Here is a 22,620-nt window from a genome sequence, read left to right as displayed (position 1 = left end):
CCGCACATTCTGCGCACTCCGGTTTGAACTATTCTTACAAGTACTTGAGAAAAAGGGTCACTGACCATATCCTGTCCTCCTCCCTCAGGCCTCCACAGTTGGCAACCCATCTCCCGCCCTACAATGAAGCCAGACAAAGCAAGGTCTCTTTGGATTTTCTTTTTTTAGTAAAACATTCTTTTATTAAAAGAACAAGTGCTGTTTACGAACTGCCCTTCGTACAAATAACATCCGTTATACAAAGATACAAGACCCAGGCTATGCACAATTCCAGGCTTGGAGGTCGCAGGGGAACACCGCCTCCTGGGCTGAGGATATAAAGGTTTCAGAAAGAATGAAAAATGAGCCCCTGGGTTTGCGAGCTGTGGCTTCCCTTCCTTGCTCCCTTAGGAAGGGTCTGCTACATGGAAACAGGCTGGGATGGAAGAAAAGGGAGCCAGAGTCCTACGGGTCTTCAGTCCCAAGTGGGGCTGGAGAAAGCGAACACAGGAGAAAGATGACAGTCCCCAGCTCTTCAGTAGGTCAAGACAAGGTGCTCTGCTGGGAACCAGACACACCTGTAATCCAGGAAGTGGCTGGAGGCAACAGAGGGGCTCCCTGGTCCCACCTGCCTCCATTCTAGCTAGTGGGCACCTCTCCCTGGCCCCACCTCCTTCCATCCCTAGCGGGCACCTCTCCCTAGGTACCAGCTGCCTGTTATTCCCTTCGGCCCACTGCACTCTTAGGATGACTGAGACTAGCAGGGCGAGCCTGTGTCTTTGAAAACCTGTCAGCATTTCCAGGGTGGGAAAAGGAAATGGAAATGTCAGCCGCTCTTTGGGCTCCCCTGTATCTAGGTCCTTCCTAGGAGTCTAGGGTGGGCACTCCCTGGGTCTCAACATAGGGAGGGGAAGGGGTCACCAGCCTCGTGATCAGGCTACCTAGGGCCAGCAGTAGACCCAGGAGCCTGAGGGGGAAAGCCACAAGCTGGGATGAGGAAGAGGGAATGGGAGATACAAATTTTATTTCTTCTCTTAAAGGCAACCCTTAAAGCGTCATTGTCTGTGGAGGATTCGTCAGCTCAGAGCTAAGACAGTCAGTGCTACATAGATACCTTCCCGCCACGGGCACAACCCTACGACACTCACACCACCTCACACTCACCACACACACAGGGACAGCCAGCCAACCAGCTGCAGCTAAAAAGCTTGACAGTAGGGCAGTTATGACCAGAAGGCCTAGTACGAAGGCTCATCACTGCTGTCACTGAGGCTTAGTCACCTGTAAAGCCAGCTCCAATGACCTCTAAATACAGCCAGGTCCCTTCTGACACTCCTCAGCCATGGCCCACCCACACCCACCCTGGTGGGCACAGGCTCACCGTTTGTCACTCGCTCACCCCTTCTCACTGAGGGTGGTGACATAAGATCCACTCATGCATTCTCAGACTCCACTTCCGCTCTGCAAACCACATCCTCCCCCTCCCAGACAGAGACGGCCCCAAATCTGCATCCTTTCTCTCCTTCTACCAAGCTCTTTATCAAAAAATGGACCAAAGCCAGACATAGTGGCACATGCCTTTAATCCCAGCACTCAGGAGGCAGAGGCCAGCCTGGTCTACATAGCGAGTTCCAGGACGACCAAAGCTACATAAGAGTAGACCTTGTCTAAAAAAAAATTAAATTAAAAAAAAAAAAAAGTGAGGTTGTCAGAGCCATTTTGCAGTATCCTCCTTCCTTTCAAGGATCCTCCTAACTCTCCCTGTGATGCGGCACCAAGTCACAACTTCCCTCAAGTCTCAGTATATGGAGTAGCACCACCGGCACACCTCTAATCCCAGCACTCAGGAGGCAGAGGCAGGCAGATCTGAGTTTGAGGCCAGCCTGGTCTACGGAGCCAGTTCTAGGTCAGCCAGGGCTACAAAGAGAAACCCTGTCTTGGAAAATCCCTCCCTTGCCCCCCTGCCCCCCAAAAAGGAGCAGCACCAAACCACACAGCCCAGAGCTCTCAGCGTAAGGTGACTTGCAAGGGCATCCTGGCCCAAAGTAGGGAAAGGAGCTTGGGAATTGCTGAGAGCAGAGTTCCAGACCACTGGAGCCTCCTGCTGCACAGGAGATAGCCTTATCAAACACCACTGAGCGGGGTACTTGGTTCTGAGTGGGCAAGGGTGTAGGCCAGGATAAAAAGATCGTCTAAGAATCTGAAGAATCACTGGCTTGTAGACAAGTAGTCTACAAGAGCTGAAAAGATGAAGATGTCTTTCTAGTATTGAGCAGTTAGAAAAGTATTTCTGAGGTCATCTCAACTGTCCCCCAAAACCCTTCCAAGTGCCAAAGAGTTTGCCTCTGAGGGGTCCCAGCCCATCCTAACATCTTACAGTCTTATCAACAGGAAGAGTATTTCCCAGATCAGGGGGAAAAAACCAACAGTTGAGCAGCACAGGCAAAAATATATCTGCACTACGTTTCTGTCCTTGCCAAAAATATACACATCTTTCCTTTATTAAAAAAAAAGAAAAAAGAAAACAACGAGAAACCCCAACAACGAAACTCAAACATAAACACACCAAAATGCACACATGCAGAGACCCACAGACGTGAGCAAGGGAAGCTGGAACTGACCCTCAGTCCCAGCCAGTGCAACTCAAAGGGACACAGGCTTCTGTGGCGGTACTCTGTGTCCCACTCAACGGTTTTCATTACCGCCCCGGGCAGAAAGTCTCTGCCACCTATTACTACACCCTGGAAAACAGCTGGTGGGTAAAGGGACAGTTGTTAGCTTAAGTGGCTCTACTAGCTGGTGAAAGGATTCAAGAGGCAGACTAGCTACTTCGGAGAGGAAGAAGTTGGCTAAAAAGAAGTGGCACTTTACCCCTCCCCTACTCTCTTGTGCCAGGACGGATCAAACTAAGAGTGGGGGAGGAGGCCCTGAGGGGCCCTGAGATGGAGTGGGGTCCAGGGGGAAGGGAAAGTAGGATTATTACCCTGATTCAGAGCCCCCAGCCCCTAGGAATTCTCCAATACTGGAGTACTGGTCTGGTTTTTTTATATATATATATATAAGTTAACCATTCATGCCCTGGAAAAGGAGCAGAGTTAGTGAGGGGGGTAGAGGGTACAAGAACTGGGCGCTCCTGCTCCGGTACTGGCCACTGCTCCTGTCCTTGCCCTTGGCTGCCCCAGGTCCAGAGGAAGAATTGACAGACAGACAGGTTAAACAGACTGACCATCTCTCTCTCACACACACACACTCACACACACACACTCACACTCACACTCAAGATCTGTGGAGTCAGGCAGCTCCCTCTCCCCACCCTCGGCACTCCTCAAGCCAATAGTGCAAAAAGGGGCAGGGCACCAAGGACAGCAAGGGACTTCCCCTGCCCAGCCCCATCACGGGGCCCCAAGAGGTGCTATCCTGCCCTTCCTCAGCCCCCCACATCTGTAGGCTTTTCCAAGCTCAGCTTGTGACCCTCAGCGGGGAGGGATAAGAAGAAACAGTCAAAGGGATCCATCCCTTCTGCTGGGAAGAAACTGAAGGTCAGGTGGGACCAGCCCTTTTTCCATAGGGAATCTCCACACAGGGATAGGCCTGGGGGCCACCCTTCATCTTCCCCATTCAAGTGCTGATTGGTTTATGTGGTAGGTCCAACCAACCCTCCATTTCTTATGCCAAGACCTACTTTGCTCTTTGGGGGCCCCTAGGCATCTGTGGAGAATGGGGTCTCCTAGGCAGGCTAGGAGCCGGTCCTCCCTTGATCCTCTCTGAAGCAGCCAGTGCAGTGAGGGGGTGGGCCAGATGAAGGGCTCCCTCCAGTCTCTCTCCTCAGCACCTGGTACACCAGGCACATACTCCCTGGGGATCAGCACAGGCTCTGGGCCCGGCTCTCCAGAGTCTGGGCCCAGGTGCCCACTCCAGGCAAGGACCCTCGAGCCATGTAGGGGTCAGGAGGGGCAGGGTACAGTTAGCCTTTCTCCTGGCTGGCTGAGGCTCCTTTGTCAGCAGTCTGGAAAGACAGGGAGAAAGGCTTTAGTGTGGGAGGCATCTTGTCCTAACACAGTTAGGAAGAACTCTCAGAGTTGGAAAGGGCTGCTGAAGGAGAAGAATGGCCAGGCCACTGCCTAGGGCACAGCCTGTGGAGTGAGGAGCTGTCTAGCTTGTGCCAAAAGCTGGATTCTTGGGCCTAGGTGGGCCCTCCAAAGAGGGCCTTTTCTTCTGTCAGCCCATGCAGAGGGTCATCTTTCTCTAACTGTTGTACATAGAAATGTCCTTTCTAATTACTGCTCCCATAGAAAGCTGTTTTGTTTTGTTTTGTTTTTGTTTTTTTGAGACAGGATTTCTCTGTGTAGCCCTGGCTGTCCTGGAACTCACTCTGTAGACCAGGCTGGCCTCTGCCTCCCAAGTGCTGGAATTAAAGGCGTGCGCCACCACCGGCCGGCTGTTTTCTTTTTTAAAAATAATTTAAAACAAAACGAAAAAACATATTTCTTTAGTGTGCATGCATGTGTGGACGGCAGAGGACGGTTTTCTGGTCAATTCTCTTTCTCTACCATGTGGGTCACTAGGATGAAACGCAGGTCATCGGGCTTGGTAGCAAACACTTTTTCTTTTCTTCTTCTTCTTCTTCTTCTTTTTTTTTTTTTTAACACACTGTGTTGTCACCAGGCTGGAAGGTTGTTTCCTAAGTGGTCCTTTTATTATTATTGGTACCTGCTCAGTGGCCTTTCTCTCCTCTAAGGGAGCACAGGTCCTGCTGTCTGCAGCAGGCTACCAGGCTGAACGAGGGGTTGCTACCTCCCATTAGAGACATAGCTGATGATGTTGCTCTAACCATCCTCCTCTGCTTGTCCCATAGGAATACAGGAAGGCCCAAGTCCTTACTCACCCCTCCTTTGGGGCCATTCCCACTGGCGTCTGCCCCAGGCAGGCTGAGAAAGGGGTTGGTCTGAGCAGTGAGGACTGGAGGCCCGCCTGCTGCTGCCACTGCTGCGGCCGCAGCTGCTGCAGCCATGAGACTTGTATTGCTGCCCAGCGAGGGGGCCACCAGGGCTCCAGCAGGCAGCAGGGGTGGAGCTGATGCTGTGGGCAGCAGGCCAGGGGTGCCTGCAGACAGCAGTGGGGTGGAACTTCCAGCCAGTAGACTGGCCATGGGCAGCTGAGAGCCCCCAGCCATCTGTAGCCGCTGCAGCTCCCGTTTTTGCTGGATCTGCTGGATCATCTGGTAGACCACAGTCTGGTGCTCCTGCAAGAAGTACAGCCTGTTTATTGGCAGTGGGCTCCCACTGTCTCTTCCCAAGGATGCCTGCCTTGCTAGACCTGGGCCCCTCATACTCTAACAATAAAGCCCACGACAGGGAGACAGACGATCAAGGTTCTGTCTCTACCTTCAAACTCTGGGCCTCTGTCTCATCTGGACAAGAAAATGCAGACACAGGAGGTAAACACCTGTGAGCTGAGTACCTGGCCAAGTGTAGACTGTGACCATTTCTGGCCTTGCCCACTATGTCAGCCCCCCCAGTCCTTAAGACAGCCACAGTGAGCCGGGCGGTGGTGGCGCATGCCTTTAATCCCAGCACTTGGGAGGCAGAGGCAGGCGGATTTCTGAGTTCGAGGCCAGCCTGGTCTACAGAGTGAGTTCCAGGACAGCCAGGGCTACACAGAGAAACTCCAGCTCAAAAACAACACCACAAAACTAGTTATAAACAAATGAAGTTACACGTGTGTTAGGGGCTGCAAGTGCAGGTCAGGCAATCTGTTTTCCTCCCTCCGTGGGTCCAGGGGAGACAGTTAGGACATCGGGCTCATCGGCAGGGCCTTCGCCCGTGGCGCCATCTTTTTTTTTTTTTTTTTTTTTGGTTTTTCAAGACAGGGTTTTTTCTGGAAAGCTCCGGCTTCGTGGTGCCATCTTAACAGCCTTCCTACTGTTTGGAATCTCCTGCTTTGTTTTGTTTTTTTTTTTCTTGGTTGTTACCTAAGTTTTACTCTGTAGTCTTGGAGAGACTGAAATTCATTACAGGCTGGCCTTGGACTCATAGACATCCTCCAGCCTCAGCTGCCAAGATGCTTGAATTACAGCACACAACACACAGCACTTGTGTGCCTCGTTGGGGACACAGGCAAGGACCTACGGCTCGCTGGGCCACCTGGCTATTTATTCCCTCGTTTTAACAGGCGAAACCACTTCTCTCTGAAGAAGAGTGAGCCCAACACATGACGGACAGACTGAGGTGTTGGCTGAGAGAACCTCCCCTGATCGGACACTCAGGGCAGGGACCTGCCACCTCTAGACTCTCACTGAGACGTGACCCAGGGCCCCAGGCCACACAAAGGGCCCTTGCCCAATGCCTAGGAAGGAGGCTATGAAAACAGACTCACCTCCTAACTGCCCTCAGGCCCTACAGGGCCAATTCCACCAGCTTGGAACCCTCCCTGGGAGGCTTCTTCTTAGAGGTAAGCAATATGGATAGAACTGGGGAGTTTGGGGGGAGGGGAGTGGCAGGGAGGGGGCACTCACTGGGGTCAGCTGTGGAGAGGCCAGGAGCTGCTGCAGCTGCTGCAGCTGCTGCTCTTGCTGCTGAAGGAGGTGTCTCTGCTGCTCTGTCAGGCTGAGGCAGGGATAACACAGATGAGGAGGTGCAGAGACACATACCCCACACCCACCAACTCCCAGACTCCCTCAGGCCCAGGCAGATGGACAGCCTGTCTAGAAGACCTACAGTAGGGACATGGATAAGATCTTGTCCCCTGAGCTGTATATGGACACTCTGGGGAATCCCTTAAGTCAACGGACTGCCAAGACTATAAATCCTCTAGGGCCAGGGGATCTTTTTTTTTTCCCTTTGGGAAGTAAGGGTTTTTTGGGGGGAGGGGTGGGGATCGGGGATCCCTCCCATATCCAGCCTCCCACCCCCTTCCCTAGGGCTGAACTTTCCCTCACCTGTTGAGACAACCTGGCAGTTGAAGCGTGGGGGCCCCGCCAGCCTGGCTCAAGGCCGCAGGGTTGGGAGCAGCAGCCCCATTCAACCCTCCCAGAAGCCCATTGAGGGGCAGGCTCCCGCTGCCTGCCAGCCCACCCAACAGCCCCTCAGCCATGGGCATGGCTCCCAGCCCCGCTGCTCCGGGTGCCCGGCCTAGCCCGTTCTGTGGCTGGGGTGGGAGTGGGGCAGAAGCCCCAGACAGGGCCAAGGGCAGAGTAGCAGGGCTCTGCTGGAGCAGGGGCAGCGGTGGGGGCGTGCTGTGGAAGGAGAGCGAAGAGCTGCTGCGGCTCGGGCAGCCTGAGTGTGGGTCCTGGGGAGGGAGGGGGAAGGGACAGGTCAGAGGGTGGAGGGCCAGTGTGACCCTTCTGGCCCTCAGCCCAGAATCCACCAGCATTCTCTCATAGCAAAGCCCCCCAAGCCTGCAGACACCCTGGAGAAACAGCAAAGCCCAGGGCTGAAGGTATGTGCACAGTATTCAGATGGCCTTTACTGAGCACTCCAGGAGACCCAGCACCCTCAGCTCCTCGGGCTTAACGACAACTAACTGCAAAGTCAGCCATTTTCTTAGGACTTTTCCTGCACTACCCTCTTATTTCCACTTTATGGCGGCTAAAGCCCTTGACTTGAATGGTTAAGGAGCTCTGCAGCCAAGACAAGAGCAGCAGAGCCCTCACTGAAGGGAGGCTCAGGTTCAAATCCCATGCCCACAACTCAGTGGTCTGGGTAGCCCTGAGTTCAACATCTCTGCCTCAGTTTACATATGCATAGTCTATGGGTGACACTAATGTGCATCTTACAAAGTCCGTGTGGAGAGTGAAGAAATTCAGGCTTGAGTTCTAGGCCTGCAACTAGTGTTACTTTTATGATTACAACTGCCCTAAGTCTCAGTAAGTGGCAGAGAAAAAGCAAGCGTTGCTCAATTCCCAACAATAACCACAACATAACAATAGCAAGGGCCGTTCCAGCCGCCACCAATTACACAGGGATTAGTTTGTATGAGGCCCTGTAATAAACGCTTCACAACGCTTCACAGCATTGCCCTCGCGTTCCTTTAGTCCTTGACTGAGCTCATCTTTCTACTCCTCCTTTGCAATCTTCTGATGATTTCCCTGGGCTCAGCCTATCTTCAGGAGGACCGAGTCCGTTCTTTACTGCTTGTTTAGTGAGCACCCTGTGTTAAGAAGGTTCTCACTCATGTTACTGACTTAAAATAATGAATAAGAAGATAACCAATTACTTTGTCAATTTCTTCTTCGCTGGCCAGCCTCCAACAGCTGCTGGTTAGTAACTAGACCAAAGGACCCTCTCCAGGCCCTTCCCTGTCCTCTCCTCACAGTGCCTACCTCCGAAGATGTGGACAGGGAGTTGTCCAAGCCAAGGCTGTTCTTCCCAGGAGGGCTCTTGCTCATGCTCAGGGAGTCACTGCTGCCAGCTAACAAGAGGGGAGACGGGAGCTGCAGGGGAGCCAGCTCAGGCCAAAGGCAGGAATTCTTCACCCTAGCCTGGGCTGGATCCCCTCACCTTGAGGAAGCAGTCCATAGGGCCCCGGGACAGGGCCGTTAGTGGCCGGCAGGACAGCAGGCAGGGCAGGAAAGGGAACGGAGAGCTGTACATTGAGGATCTGGAGTCGCTCCTTCTTAGCTGTCAGGCTAAGGATCTGCTCCTGCAGCCGCTGGTTCTCCTTCTGCAGTGCGTGCAGGGCCTTCAGCATCTCCACAACTTCAGAGAGAGGAGGAGCCTGGGGTTAGTACATAATGCACCAAAGAGGCAGGGCCAGCCTGAGGGCCAGAGTGTGGAGGGAACAGGTGACCAAGCTCTCCTTTGAGAGGCTGCTCCCAACAGTGGTAAGGTGGGTCTGACCATCTTAGGAGGGCACTGGTGTTCCACGAGGATGCAGGGAGTGGGTGCAGCCTGGGGTTTTAAGATCTATGCCAGGAGGCCTTGAGAAACAGAAAGTGCCCAGAGCACCACTTAGGCAAGGTTAGAGATGACCCTGGCATGGCCACTGGCAAGGCCAGTGAAGAGGCTTGAGGCCCTGGGGAAGGGGGAAGGGTGGTGGGGCAGGCCTCCCCTCCCTGTGCACCCCTGCTCACTGTTGACACCAGCCTCTCCGTCACCCTGCTTCTCCAGCAGCTGCTCCATGTTGGTTGTTCCAGGGGCTGTGGAATCTAACTGGCCACCCCCACAGGGCGCTGACGTCGTCTGGTCGAAGAGCGCAGGCAGGCTACTGATGGGAGACCTGGGTCCAGAGGAGAACCAAGGACCTAGCCCCAGAGGTTCACCCAGCACCCTGATTCCAGCCCCGCCCCATCTCCACCAGGAGGTCCCAATCCAGTCCCTGCTCTCGCGCCTCCGTCCTCCAAGGTTCACCCTCACTCACATGGAAGAGAGACTCTCCTGAGGGGAGGTCCCGTGACACCGGAAGCTGCAGTCTTCCAGGTCTGGCTCTTGGAAGGAGAAGGCAAGGATCAGGGAGAAAGGGGACTCCAGCTCCTCCCCGGGAGTGGGTGCTGCTCCCAGGACCTCAGCACGCACTCCTTCTTCAGGACCCCCCCAACCCTAGCCTAGTAGTTCATGTTGGCAAGGAGCATGGCACCCCACCTCAGGAGAGTTCTCTTCCCCTTGCCACTGGGTTCCTGCTGCCTGCTTCCAGATCTTTCACAGAATCTGAGGTCAAGATCAACCTGGATAAACTGAACCTGGGTGCTGGCTGGCCGGGGGCCCTGTATTGGTAGCCAACCTCTCATCAGTGATTAACTGAGGATTAAAATAAGGCCACAAAGCGAGTGTTTGGCTGGAGGCACAAAGAAAGCCCTTAATCATTGTATTATCATAATTAGCTCTGACTTTTTATATTCATAAACTCAGATGAGAAAACTGTTGGCCACAGAACCCTGGTTCTGGGCTACAGAAAACACTGATCTTTACCCAACTGGGTCCTGAAACTGACATCCAATTTGCTTTCTTTGAAAAGCTTACCTGAACTGGCAGCCTGAAGCTTAGGCCCTACACTCAGGCTGACAGGCCACGTGTCTGTTGGGCTCTCAGGGGCTGAGTAGACTCTAGGGAGATGGTAGGGGCGCATGCCTCCCACCCCCCCTAAATCCTAAATACCCAGAGAGCAGAAAGTCCAGCTGCCAAAACCTGTGACCCCGAACTACAACTGTACAGCAAGAGGTTGGGGGGGGGGTGAGATTACATTGGGCTGGGACCTGATTGGCTGAACTGGCTTTGTCATTCTCTATCCACTGCTTTGAGGTCTCTTCTGTGTGATGGAATGGCACCACCATGCTTCTACAGCAGCATCCTTCAGAAGGGGAACAGGGGCAGGGGCTAGCATACCTGTGTGGCTGCTCTCCGCTTGGGTGAGGAGGGGGTTAACAGTGCCCATGGGGGTTCCAAAGATGTGGGATGAAGGGAGGCTGAAGGTTGAGCCAGCCAGAGAAAACACCTATGGGGAGGAACGCATAAGACTCATGCCTGCTTTAGCACTGTTGAATATAGCTGCACTGTGTGGTAGGGAACAAGGAAGAGCCGGAGGACACAGGACGTGGACCAGAGGGGTTTTGTCCGCATCCTGCCCAGGAAAGGAGCCAGGAACAAGGTCTCACCTGAGTGGTGGAGATGGAAGCAGAGGAGGATGGGAGGGTGCTGGTGAATGGGGACCGGCTGAGGCGGGGCAAGGCTGAGGTCCCTGTGGGCCCCAGCAGGCTGGAAGAGAGTGGGGTGCTGCAGACAGCCCGCAGCATCCCTCCACCATGAGAGATGGGGTCTTTATTACTGGTATAGATGCCTAAAGGTACAAAGAGACGGAGGAAAACACAAGGTCACCTTCTACCCAGAACCCTCCAGCCAGAGGTAAAGGCAGCCCCTCTTCAAGGAACATAGAATGCCTGGGGTTCTACATACTCCACTACTCTGCCCCAGTCTGGGAAATTCTTAGGTTTTCTTATTCCTCTATCAGAACCCTGTAAGTTCTGCTGGTACCCACCCCAACCTCTTCACGCAGGAGACATATGTAAGGGAACATCTTATTATGCCCCTATCCCCTCACAGGACTGGCTGTACATGGAGATGTTCTTTCGCTACAGGGACACTAACCTGCCCCCAGCAGAGATGACTCCAGGCTCAAGCTGGGCAGGCTTCCTGAAGGCCCAAAGGTACGGGAGGCCAGACCCCCCAGGCCGGAGCTGACCAGGGAACCCCCAGAGAAGGGTGAGGCTGCAGTGGCAGTGAAGCCGGCCAGCTGAGCCGCAGGGAGGGAGGCGGTAGGGCCTGCAGCGCCCTCCTTGCCTCGATTACCCTTGGGTCGGCCTGGCCCATGTCGGCTCCTCTTGCTGCCTTTGTGTTTCTTCTCCTTCAGGGCCGTCTCCGGGGCCTCCTCAGCAGGTCCGAGGGTGGCACTCAGTGCAGGCATCCGTTTATGGGTGCCTGCTGAGGCCCCGGCCCCTGAAACATGGGGAGACTTATAGTCTCCAGGTGAGGGGGCTCGGGCCCGGCTGGAGCTGGAGGCGGCGGTGGTGAAGCGCATGATGGGCCCAAAGCCAGAGAAGACAACTTTCTGTTCAAAGAGGTCAGACTTTGGGGCCTCAGGGGCTGTGGGCGAGGGAGGGGCTGGCGGAGTGGGAGCTGCAGGCTTGGAGTACTTGTCCTCCTCCGGCTGCTCCAGCTTGGGGAAGGCTGCAAAGTCAGGAGAGCTCTGCAGAGATGAGCCTGCAGCAAAGGAGGGGCTTTACTGCTGGACCACCTCCCTCCTTCCCCAATGCAGCCCATTGTCCTAGACAGCTCCACCTGCCTTGGTCCTAGGATGACAATCCCTGCTGGGAACTCCCACCCTTGAGCCAACTGAGCAAATTCCTATGACATGAGCACAGATGGGAACAGGTTCTTAGACGTTAGCACAGGCTGGCCTCAAACTCAGGTAATTCTGCAGCTCCCAAATGCTGGGATTAGGGACCTCTGTGCCTGGAACTATTATCGGTGTTTTCAAATGTTCCTTTTGACACAAAAGTAGGGAACGCTACTGTGGGGGTTAGAAGGGTGGGCCCTATAAGGAAAGGGACTCTGGTTTTAGTGGGAAAGGGAGGGGAGCTGGAGAGACAGCACAACAGTTAAAGCACGCTGGCTGCTCTTCCACAGGGCCTGAGACTAATTCCCAGCACTCACATCCTGGCCCACAACCATCTGTAATGGGTTCCAATACAACCATCTACGACAGGGTTTGATGCCCTTTTCTGGTGTGCACACAAAGCCCCCATATACATATATAAACAAATCTTTAAAAGAGGGTAGAGAATCCCCTGCCTTGTCACCCCACATCAGTTTGTAAAAGAAAAGATGTACAGAAACCACCAGGCACAGACCCTTGCCACAACAGCACAGGTCAAGGGGCTCCGGCTTCCCGCCCCCTCTAGGACACCCATACTCACCTGCAGGCTGAAAAGGCCCCCCAGAGGAGGAGGAGGAAGAGGAGGAGGAGGAGGAGGAAGCGGAGGTAAAACTGCTCACACCTTTCCCGCTGCCCAGTTTCTTGCCCTTGTGACTCAGGCTATGGCTGGAAGACTTTCTCCCCTTTGAGTCCCTGCTGCCCTCAGAGGTCTCCTGAGTGCTGGCCTCATGGTGGGAGGAAGTAGTAGCTGAGGAGACCTAAGACAGAGACAAGAGAGGTTCGTGTCAGCTGCACAGTTTGAGCTGGGAGTCCATCCTGCAGGACTCAGGGGCAAGCACCTGTGGGAAGGAAGGCCTCGAACATGGAAACCGGGAGGCAGCCATGGAATTCTAGGGAATACCCTAAACCTTAAGTCTCTACCTTTGCCCCATGACCCAACAGAGAAACCAGTCCACAACCTGCACTGGCTTATTCGTCCAAGGCTCTGGCCTGAAGGCCAGTGCTGGCCTTGGACCCTTCAGGGGTTACCATTCACAAGCCACCTGGCTCCAGACCATCTCTGACCACTGTAAGCTCCTGCTGGGTACCTGGGAATGATGTGAACCGTCCACAGGGCTCAGTCAACACCCAGCTAGAAGTCCCCACACCAAGAAGCCTCCCCTACACACCTAAGCTAGCAACCCATTTTGTCTTATTCTCAGGCCTGCATATCAGCAGTGGCCATGGATATTGGTTGCCCCTTGTCTGAGGTGCAATCCGGGAGAGCAGGATGTTAGCAAGGGTGGGAGGAGCCCAGCTGTGAGCCCAGAAGCCTCTGAACCTAGCTCAGCTCCATCGTCCTTAGGAGGCTATTATACGTTCCTGGGAGTCAGGAGCAGCTCTGTGCCAGGGACACGGCTGGGGTTCAGTACACACGGAGTCTGATAGTGCCCCGCTAAGGACAGTTTTGGGAGCTAGGTAAGAACACAGCCTTTCAAGCCAGACTACACTGGTTCAGAACTTCACCATTTAGCATTACGTTGTGCTTTTAGACAAATCACATAGCTTCTCTGAGCCTCTGCTTCACTTAAGTGGAAGTGATAAGCCATCTACCACCCTGGGATATTTTGATAAATTGAGGCCTCCTCATGCATCCCTACTCTTGGTTCTAAAGGCAGTCTGGCCTTTATGGATTTGTGCCTCAAGTACCAGGGAAGGAGATTTTCTTTTGGGTGGATACCAGGTATTCAAATTGTGCTCAAGAACAAATGAGGGGGAAGTCTGAGCCACCCCACTGCTGCTGCCCCTCCCTGGGTGGAGCCCTCCTCTCTGTGGTCCTTTGTTCTTTTTAGCAGCTGGAGTTCTGAAGGGAGCCAGATGTGGTTCAGAAAGCTAGGGAAGAGAGGAGCTGGGGGAAGGGGAGCTTAAACGTTGGGCTGGGTGTGGGGGGGTAAGCAAAGCTGGTCGTCCAAGGGTTACTCAATTAGTAGGGGACATTCCAGGTCTTTCTACCTGCCTGTAGGCTCCTGGAAAGGTCGGGCCAGCTTCCCAGGTGAGCTCAGGGAAGCAAAGCGGGAGGGGAGAGTTACTGGGGCAGTTGCCACAGCAACATCACCCTGGAAACCTGATACCTGAGCCTCCTGCTAAGATGCCCAGTGCCCTGCCAACCACGTGAGGGAGCGGAGGTGACTGTCAGTAATGGGACAGGAGGGAGTGCTCTCTCCAGCCCCCAGGGGACTCTCGCTAATCTGCTCGGCCCAGGGTAGGGCCTGCCTGTTGCTCTTTCAGATGCTCTTTCCATTACTAGAGCCGAGCCTGCGGAGAAAGGTGCTGTGAGGAGGGATCCCAGGGTGTGTAGCCAGAAGCCTGGTCACACCTCCACTCCCACAGGATCTAGGTTTTCTCCTGGTGGAGGGGTTTGGTAGAAGTTCACCAATCCTGCACAGCCAGGCCTTCAGAAGCCTGAGGGCCGAACATTTACTCTTAGAAGAGAAGATCTCAAAGCTGAGCCTCTGCCTGACAAAGGTGCCCATAAGGTAGCCCCCCACCCCCTGCGTCACCCTCAAGAAGTGTCAAGGCTTCCTGGGCAGAGCGGACCCTCTCTGTAAGCTCAACCGGGTGGTGGCAGCAGAGGGAACATTAGCCCTGGGCTGTGAGAGGATGCCCAAGCAGGCCTATGTTCACCCAAACCCTTCACACCTCACGCTTCCTCACCCCCAGACCAGCACACCCTGCATCCTGAGCATAAGCAGTGGTACCTTATCAGCAGTGGGAACCACAGGCGGGGCGAGGATGCTGGGGGGGGACTCAGGCCGCTTCTTGTGCTTCTGTTTAAGGCGTTCTTTGTCCTTTCGACTCTGGCGGAGGGAAACGTGACCAGATACTGATACAGGGGTTATTTGAAGGAGGTCAACCATGACACGTGGGTGTGGAGAACTGAACCCCTCTTAGGAATGGGGCTCAGCTCAGCGAGTCCTCGAGTCTATAGAGGGATGAAAACTCCAGCTGGACAGGAGCAGCTCTCAGACAGGATCCTCTGAGAGCCAAGAGCCCCTCCCCCCTCCTCCCTCCTGCTAAAAATAGCCTGTCCCATTATCGTGCCAGTGACAGCGAGACACACACACACACACACACACACACACACACACACACACACACACACGAGCAGGCACTCACAAGAGTGTCCCTCCTGGAACGCACAGTGAACAAAAGTGAGCAAGTCCGTGCGATGGGACATAAGCAGACAGACTGGAGATGTGTGTAAACATGTAGGGGCACAAACTGGAGGTTGGGGACACTGTAGTGTCATGGGGAGAACTGGAGAATGTCCAGACCCAGAAGCCAGGTCCCAATCTCTGCATCTCAAGCTGTGTTTCCTCAACTCCCTCTCTAACCTCAGCAACCTCAGAAGGCCGAGGCGCCTGGTGGTAGTCTCTGAAAAGAGGTGTGTGTATGCGGGCCTTCACCTTCTTCTGGCCCTTCTCATGGTGGGTAGGGTGCTTCTCCTGCTGCGTGGACGGTGAGGCTGACCGGCTTCTCCTGCCACTAAGGAAGCTGTTGCTGCTGCCTCCCCCTGTGCCACCTCCACCACCGCTGGTACCACTGCTGCCTCCTCCTCCTCCGCCGCTGCTGCTGCTGCTGCTGCCACTGCCAGCACCTCCTCCTGCTCCTCCTCCTCCCCCGCTGGAGTGCCGGGATGTCTTCTGGGGGAAGAGATTGAGAGGAATTGCCAATCCTGTCTTTCATGAGTTTAGGGAGGGTTCCTGAAGGTCGCATGATCCTAGAAGCAGCTCCCTTGCTTCCCTGCTGCTGCAGGTCGCACTGTGATATTCCGCTCAGCCTAGATACTGTGAAGCTTGCCCGGCTCTCTTAACCAATGCCCAGATGCAACCACATAGGCTCAGAAGAGGCATGGACCAGCCTCAGCCCCTAACAAGGTGTAGTGGGGTCGGGAGTGGAGCTGGACCTGGGCTTCTCCACGGTGCTCCCCTAGCAGATTGAACCACGGCCCATTTCCATCTCCTTCCTTTAGAAACGGGGTCTGGGAAGGACATGCAGGGAGCCCCTGCACCCCAGGACCACCACTGACCACTGCATCCTCCTCCCTTGGTCCTGCTTTCCTCTGTGCAACAGTATAGCAGAAGCCCCGCTGCCCGGGACTGGGGGCTGCTGGTAATGAACACACCTAAACTACACTATGTCCCTGGGTTTGCTCTCATCCCAGGCCCACAGCTGCTCCCGAAGGTCACCAACCCCCTCCCTAATTCCCAAAGCCTAGGATTAACTTCAGGCCTCCTCAGGCCCTGCTCCTATCTCACCAAGCTCTAGAACTTCTCTCTCATGTCTCTTTCACATCTGAACACCCATAGGGACGGCCTCTGCCTGCACCCTCTATCCGCCTGCACCCTCCATCTGCCTCAGCCACTGCCTGGGGACTCCTACCCAACCTGTCTCTGCAAGTGGTAACAGGACAACTGACCTTGCCCTAAGTCGCTCTGAGACTCTGAAAGCTTGGCAACCAGGTGAGTTATGAGCAACCCGGGACACGGTGAGGAGGGAGCTATCAGCATTACAGCAGGACAGCAGGCACAAACCAAGATGCTCTGGGGTGTGCCTCTCCCCACCCTGTGACAGCTACAGCCTGGATCTTAGCTCCCATTCACCTTGCACCTCTATGACCACTCTCAGGTCCACCTGCGGTACTCCAGCATCAGCCTCCGTCACCTGCCCCCATCCTCCCAGCTGTCTCTCCACTCAGCTCCATGGTTGCCTGCCAGGGTAATCTGTCTATAACACAAATCTGATCATGTTACTCTCTGGCTTAGGAGTTCTCCAAGCTGTGGCCTGGGGCACAGAGTCCTGCCTGCACCCTGCCTCTGAAGATCATCCCAGTATGAGGAAGCTCCAAGTCTGCTCAGCCATGAGACCCATGGACTAAATGAAGTTCTCATCCCCCTGCCTCAAACTCATTCCATGCCTGGTCCCCAGCAGCCTCTCCTACTGCCACCAACACCAGTTCCTTTTCACCTTCCTGAAGAGCTTTCTGATCAAACTGTTTGCCCTGAATCCCACTCACCAGCTATGAAACAAGCTATCTAACCTTGGGGAACCTTAATTTACGTATCTGTGAAATAGGGCACATGGAGCATACTTGGAGCTGAGGGAGAACCACACTAGTCATGAATGTGGCAAAGAAACTGTCCCAGTAAGGGCTTATCTTACTTATCCTTCTAGTTCTCCTTAGCTTAAAGATTCCTAGATTGACAGACCCAGGGGTGGGGTGGGGGGAAGGGCGAGGGGAATATCTCCTAGCCTGGACTGCTTGGTTCAGCTCTAATTTGCTGCAAACCTCAGGCTGCAACTCACTCCCTATCACAGACAGAGCTCCTGGAAGACAGGAACTGAAGCATGGGGTCTTTCTGTCTCCCTAGCAAAGGGCGCAGGCAAGGCCCTGAGCCCACGCGCCCCCACCGGCAGGCGGGACTCACCATCTTGCTAAAGTGATATTTGCAGTAGCCACAGTACTTGACGTTGTCCACTTCCAGAACTTCTTCCTCACACAGCAGGCCTGCCATCTGGGCACTGAGGAGAGGTAGGTCAGAAGGGTACAGCCACAAACCACAGCAGCCCCCACCTCCTTCCTCCTGGACCCAAGACCTAAGCATGGCATTGCTACCATCTCTTATGAGACAGCAGTCAGGATGCTCTCACTCAAATAGCTACCTTAAACCTCAGAGCAGCCGGGCACAGGGATCTCACCAGGTAACGTGAAAAGCTTGTCGGCATCCGTGGCGGTTACAGGTCATGCAGGCTCCTGAGGCGGCCTTGCTCTCCCGGCCCTGTTCCTCACAGATGTAACAGGTCTGTGGGGCACAGCACAATTGACCCCTCCACCTTGTCCCCAACCACCCAGATCAGTATCCAATAGAATTTTCTGTGGGGACAGAAAGGTTCTCTAATCTGTACAACCTAAGCCAGCGACCACTAGTCACAGGACCATCGAGCACTTGAAATGTAGCTGGTGAGGCTGAGTATTCAATTTAAAGGTTTATCTCTTTTTAATCTTATATATGTATTTGGCCATATACATACACGTGTGCATATATATACATATACCACGTTGGGTGCCTGGTGCTCTTAATGGCCAGCAGAGGGCACCAGATTGAGTCCCTGGAACTGGATGTAAACATGGTTTCGAGCTGTCCTGCGGGTGCCAGGAACCGAACCTGGATTCTCTGCAAGAGCAGCAAGAGCTCTTAACCATCAGGCCATCTCTCCAGCCCGAGTATTCAGTTTAACTTCCACATTCACAGGTAATCAGCCACTGCGTTATACAGCGCAATCCTTGGAAAGGTTCGAGATGTGCCCTGATGTGTCCACTGCCCCACTTGCTGGACTATGCATACGCTGCGTGTCTTTTTCACAGAACCTGAGGCCGGCTGGCCATCGTCAAAGTCAGTTCTTTTTCACGCACATGTTCTCAACCTAAACGTCTCCTTCCATGACCACCTTATACCAAAGCAAGCCTCACTGAGTGTCCTTTATCTCAAAGCCTGTTTACACTTCTGTCTTGATTAATAGCAAGCACTAGGTCCCTGCTGTATTGTGCCTGTCATATGACCTTTGAGCACCCTCTGGCTGGGAGCTTATGGAGTTACGGTCCATAGGTATCTATCTGTCTAGGCACAGAAGGTAGTTCAATGGCAGGTATCCATCCATCTCCTGAGTTCCCCAAGAGCACTAGAGGGCATAGTGGTGGCTGGCCAGGACAGGGAGGAGTGAGGGCCACTGACCTTGTTGAAGCGATCATGAGGCACGTACTGCAGAACAATGGGCTCCATCGTGAGCACGTTGGCGAACTGCACCTCCGGGATGTAGAGGGCGCACACCACATGGGCCCAGCCTGGGGCAGTGTGGGGACTGGCCTCAGCAGGACAGCAAGACAAGACCCCACTGCCCCCAATACCAAGCTATAGACTGTCCCCTGCATCCATGTCTTTCCTGTACCAACCAGAACAGTGGAAGCCAGCCTCCACCCCACACCTGCTTGGGGTTGGGGGGGGCCTGGCTGACCTCAGCAGGCGTTCAGGGTTCCCCTCACCTCCATTGTCAGTCCTCTTCAATGCCCCATCTTTGTGTGGGCACAGCTCACACCTCTGCCAATGCAAGGAGCACAGGGGTTGGGGGGAATCTGCGCTCAGCTGGACCCTCCCTGAACTCATCCAAAAGGTCCCAAGATAACATAAGACCTGGGTAGGGGCTGAGGCTGTGGAGCAAAGAGGCTTGGCCATGAGCTCCTAAATGCTTAAGGCTGAGTAAGGAGAACCTGAGGGTCACTATTGTGGCCCCTCCACTTCCATAGCCTTGAAAACATTTCATAATAAAAAGTTACAAAACAGCACATGCACACCCCCCCCCAAAAAAAATCAAAGCCCCCAAGCCGGAGGTGAGGTGGGGCAGAGGTGAGTGCTAAGCCCAGGGAGAGATGGGGCTGGTGATAGCAGCAGGAAACAGGAAATCCTGAGTGACAAAGCTTAGTCCTGCCCCAGCCTCAGGGTACCCTATCAACCTGCAGGAGATGCTCAGGTGTAGGGGGAGAGGAAAAGGAGAAAGAGGCTGAACTCACCACCCTGGCTGCGCGCTCCTGAGATTCACACTTCCTGCAGAACCAGGGTCCTGTTGGCACCTGGACGATGCCATAGCAAGCTAAGGGTGGGGGAAGAAGAATCACTGAGCAAAGCTGTCAGCCACTGGTTTTTTTCCCAGAGTAACTGGGGGCAGGGAAGGGACCCAGCAGACTAAAGCCAGCCCAGTAGGTGGGGCTGCCCCCCCACACACACCCGGGATCACTCTATGGAACAGGACCACAAGAAATGTCCAACAGCACAGAGCCAGCCTTCAATCACACAACCAAGCATTTCAAACAGGGGTAAAAAGTCTGACAGAGTCCTTGACCTTAAACTTCCAAAGATCCTCCATTCTCATCCCACCCCTCCCCCCTTTTTTTCTAGACCTGTTTCCCCCGCCCCTGCCCTGACCAGTCCCCTAGGCACCAGAACAAGAAATAGTCATGATTGTAACACGTTTTGTTGTTATGGGGGGGAGGAGGGTGCTTCTTAAAGGGCCAGTAAGTGATAAGGCAAGGAAGTCGGGGGTTCAAGGACCTCATCTTCTGCCTGTCACACGTACAGGTCCAAAGTGAAAACTGAGGGCAGGTGCCGTGCAGGTACCCAGCGGAGAGTGGCGGGAAAGGCCCGCAACCACAGCATTAAGGGTTGTCTCGAGAAGGGGGGTGGTGGTGGTTGCCTGTGCCAGACAGGCGGAGATGCCAGCCTGCGCCCTCGGCAAGATTCCTTAAGGAGTTAACTCCCGAACCATGTGCGGCAGGGGGAAACTCCAAACCTCTCTCTCCTCCATTCCGGCCCCCTGTACAACCGCTCTCCCAGCCTCAGCTCTTCCCCCGAGGATTTCAGGATCCCTTCTCCCGTGGGACCCTTCTCCTCCCTTCCCAATTCCGCTCCTCCCAGTATCCGGAAGCGAAGGGGGATGACCCCCCCTTGACCTCTTCCTCCCGGAGCGGGAACCAAAATAAACGGGGCGGGAGGGGGGGGGATACCTCGCAGGTAAACATTCCCGGGACAGCCCTGACACCGCCGGTGCGGGGCTCAGGGAGTTCACTCCTCGCTCCCTGGACTCTCCCCAAAACTCCTTCAACTTGGGGTGGGGGGCGCGGGACTGAACAATAGGCAAGAAAACAATGCCTGACCCGGTCCTGGAGGACCAGGCTTGGGGGGGGAGCCCACGCCGCCTTTCGCTTCAGGTGGGTGGGGGAGGGGCACGCGCCCCAGGAGGGCTCCGGAGGGCGCGGCCGAGGGCACCCTGTGCGCGCGCCGCCCCGGGGTCCCGCAGCCCCCCGCCGGCCGTGTCCCCCCCCTTACCTTGGTGGACGGCCACGCTGCACGCGTGCCCATCGCAGTAGACCAGCGGGTTTTCGGCCCAGCCCCTCTCGTCCGAACATACGCAGCAGCCTCCTACCATCTCCTTCATACTCCCATGAGCTCCCTCCGGGGCTGGGGCTGGGGGCCGGCCGGCGGGGGTCGGGGGTCAGGGGGGGAGGAAGGGAGGGAGGGAGCGGGGGCCGCGCGCCTCCTCGCCCCCTCCTCCGCCGCCGTCGCCGCTTCTTTTCTTTGCCTCCTCCTTCCTCCTCCTCGGCGTCCTCCTCCTCCTCCTCGCTCGCTCTGTCTGGCCGCCCCCCCCGCCGTGCTCTCGCCCTCATGCCCCGACGGGCCCCCCCCGCCCCAACAATGAGACTCCCGCGCTGCGCTCCCCTTCCGCGCCGCTCGCCGGCTACCAGGGCCGCTCGGCCGCGGTGCAACCAGGGCCCGGCGGGGGAGGCGCCGAGTGGCACATCGCGGGCGCCCGCCCGCCCCGCGCCGCCCGCTCACGCGCCGCCCCCCCGGCCCCCCTGCCCGGCCGCGGCAGCCATGGCCGCGCGCCTCCGCTCGCTCGCTCGCTCCCGGCCCGCCCGCCGCCGGGTAAAGTCTTAGGTTCAGGGAACAAAGCCTGGCTTGGTAGGGAGCTTTTCGCTCGTGCGCTCAGTGCTGCTTTTTCCCGTCTTTTCTTCTCCCTTTTATGACTCTAGGTGGGTTGTTCCCGAGTCCTCCCCTCCGCCGGCCCTCGGTGTCACACTTTGGGTCTCCGATCCCCCCCATCCCCCTTCTCTAAATGTTCTTCAACCCTAGGGAAATCTAGGGGAGGTGAGAAACCAGGGGCTCTACAGAGAATTGGAGCGATGTGAACCATTTACCCGTGTTTGTTCTTGGAAGGGGAAGGGTGTCTCTGGATGGGAGCTCATGGGTGCTGTCCCCGGAGGCCACTCTGAAGAGGAGACAATGCCGCGTGGAAACTTTTACATACTCTACATATCTTTTTGTTAGTTTGAAACAGGATCGCCAGTAGTCTGGTTAGTGGTCTCGAACTCACCACGTAGTGAAGCATGATGACCTTGAACTCCTAGTTCTGCTTCGGCCACCAAAGTGCTAGAGTAAAGGCGTGCACCACCACGCCCTGCACAAATATTTGTTGAATGCTAGTGTCGGCCGCTCTCCGGAGTAGAGGTATTCCTGCCCTCCGGGAGCTTCCCTTTAAAGTCTTGACTGTCAAGGTCTCAAGACACCTTAGGGGTACACTGAGGTACCCCACCTTCATCCAAGATCTTTGATTCCTCAAAGACGTGACTCCATCTCTAGCCTCAAGGCGTGCCTTGCGTTTCACGCGAGTAAAGAGTTCGCTGCCGTGGGGGACCTTGCAAACAGAATCACGCCTGACTTCTGGGCGTGCACAGTCACAATAGCGTACCAGACCGCACCGCGAAGGATTAAACTCCCCGAAATTGGGACTGGGGTGTGATGCAGAGCGACCCAAGACTTCCCCCAGACTGGTACAAGCCCAAAGACGAGATCTGATTCCCCTTTTTTCTTTGCGAGGGGGAAGACGGTGCCCCACAGGGACCAAAGGTCAAATACCCCCTCAGCAGGAGGTTGGGTGGCCGAGGGGAGAAGGCAGCCCTGGGGGCTTCATCCACACTTCAAAGACCTCTAGTCCGGGAACGCTTCCTGGGGGGGAGGGGCAGAGGGATCGGAGAGGAGTTGGCGGGCTGGGGGATTGAGGGTGGAGGGGCCGCTCCCCCTCCAGCGCACTGCCCCCCTGGCCGACTCTTCCGCCGGGCCCGCCTCCTTTTCACTAGCACCTGTTCAACCGGAACATCAAGGGGCCAGAGCCTCCCCGTTTCTTTAG

The 22,620-nt window shown here is 55.3% G+C and overlaps 1 protein-coding gene across 5 annotated transcripts; it reads right to left on the bottom strand.

Annotated features, from left to right (window-relative positions):
* Positions 1-146: 146 nt before the first annotated feature.
* Mllt6 (MLLT6, PHD finger containing) lies at positions 147-21,291 on the bottom strand. Of its 5 annotated transcripts, none has more exons than XM_031352167.1 (20): positions 20,763-21,291; positions 19,451-19,530; positions 18,926-18,980; positions 18,618-18,727; positions 17,584-17,687; positions 17,313-17,406; positions 15,291-15,527; positions 14,583-14,681; positions 12,386-12,602; positions 11,058-11,669; positions 10,568-10,749; positions 10,299-10,407; positions 9,337-9,403; positions 9,050-9,195; positions 8,478-8,675; positions 8,300-8,388; positions 6,917-7,266; positions 6,494-6,584; positions 4,865-5,221; positions 147-3,985 (listed from the first exon to the last, which is right to left on the bottom strand). In XM_031352167.1, the coding sequence occupies exons 1-20, from the start codon at positions 20,869-20,871 to the stop codon at positions 3,944-3,946; spliced, it is 3,348 nt and encodes a 1,115-aa protein (XP_031208027.1). In that variant the 5' UTR covers positions 20,872-21,291; the 3' UTR covers positions 147-3,943. The 5 variants fall into 5 exon arrangements, with proteins under 5 accessions (XP_031208027.1, XP_031208028.1, XP_031208024.1 ...); XM_031352168.1 differs by having other exon boundaries at positions 12,467-12,602; XM_031352164.1 differs by lacking the exon at positions 147-3,985 and having other exon boundaries at positions 4,654-5,221.
* Positions 21,292-22,620: the final 1,329 nt, after the last annotated feature.

This window comes from Mastomys coucha, unplaced genomic scaffold (genome assembly GCF_008632895.1).
Source record: "Mastomys coucha isolate ucsf_1 unplaced genomic scaffold, UCSF_Mcou_1 pScaffold5, whole genome shotgun sequence".
NCBI classification, from domain to species: Eukaryota; Metazoa; Chordata; class Mammalia; order Rodentia; family Muridae; genus Mastomys; species Mastomys coucha.
This window is presented reverse-complemented; position numbering and strand designations above follow the sequence as displayed.

Excerpts from the sequence above, each read along its gene's own strand:
- Mllt6 (XM_031352164.1), bottom strand. The coding sequence starts at position 20,871 with ATGAAGGAGATGGTAGGAGGCTGCTGCGTATGTTCGGACGAGAGGGGC. Across the intron at positions 19,531-20,762 it reads CAGCGTGGCCGTCCACCAAG|CTTGCTATGGCATCGTCCAG; the intron begins GTAAGGGGGGGG and ends CCCCACCCTTAG. Across the intron at positions 6,585-6,916 it reads CTGCCAGGTTGTCTCAACAG|CCTGACAGAGCAGCAGAGAC; the intron begins GTGAGGGAAAGT and ends TCCCTGCCTCAG.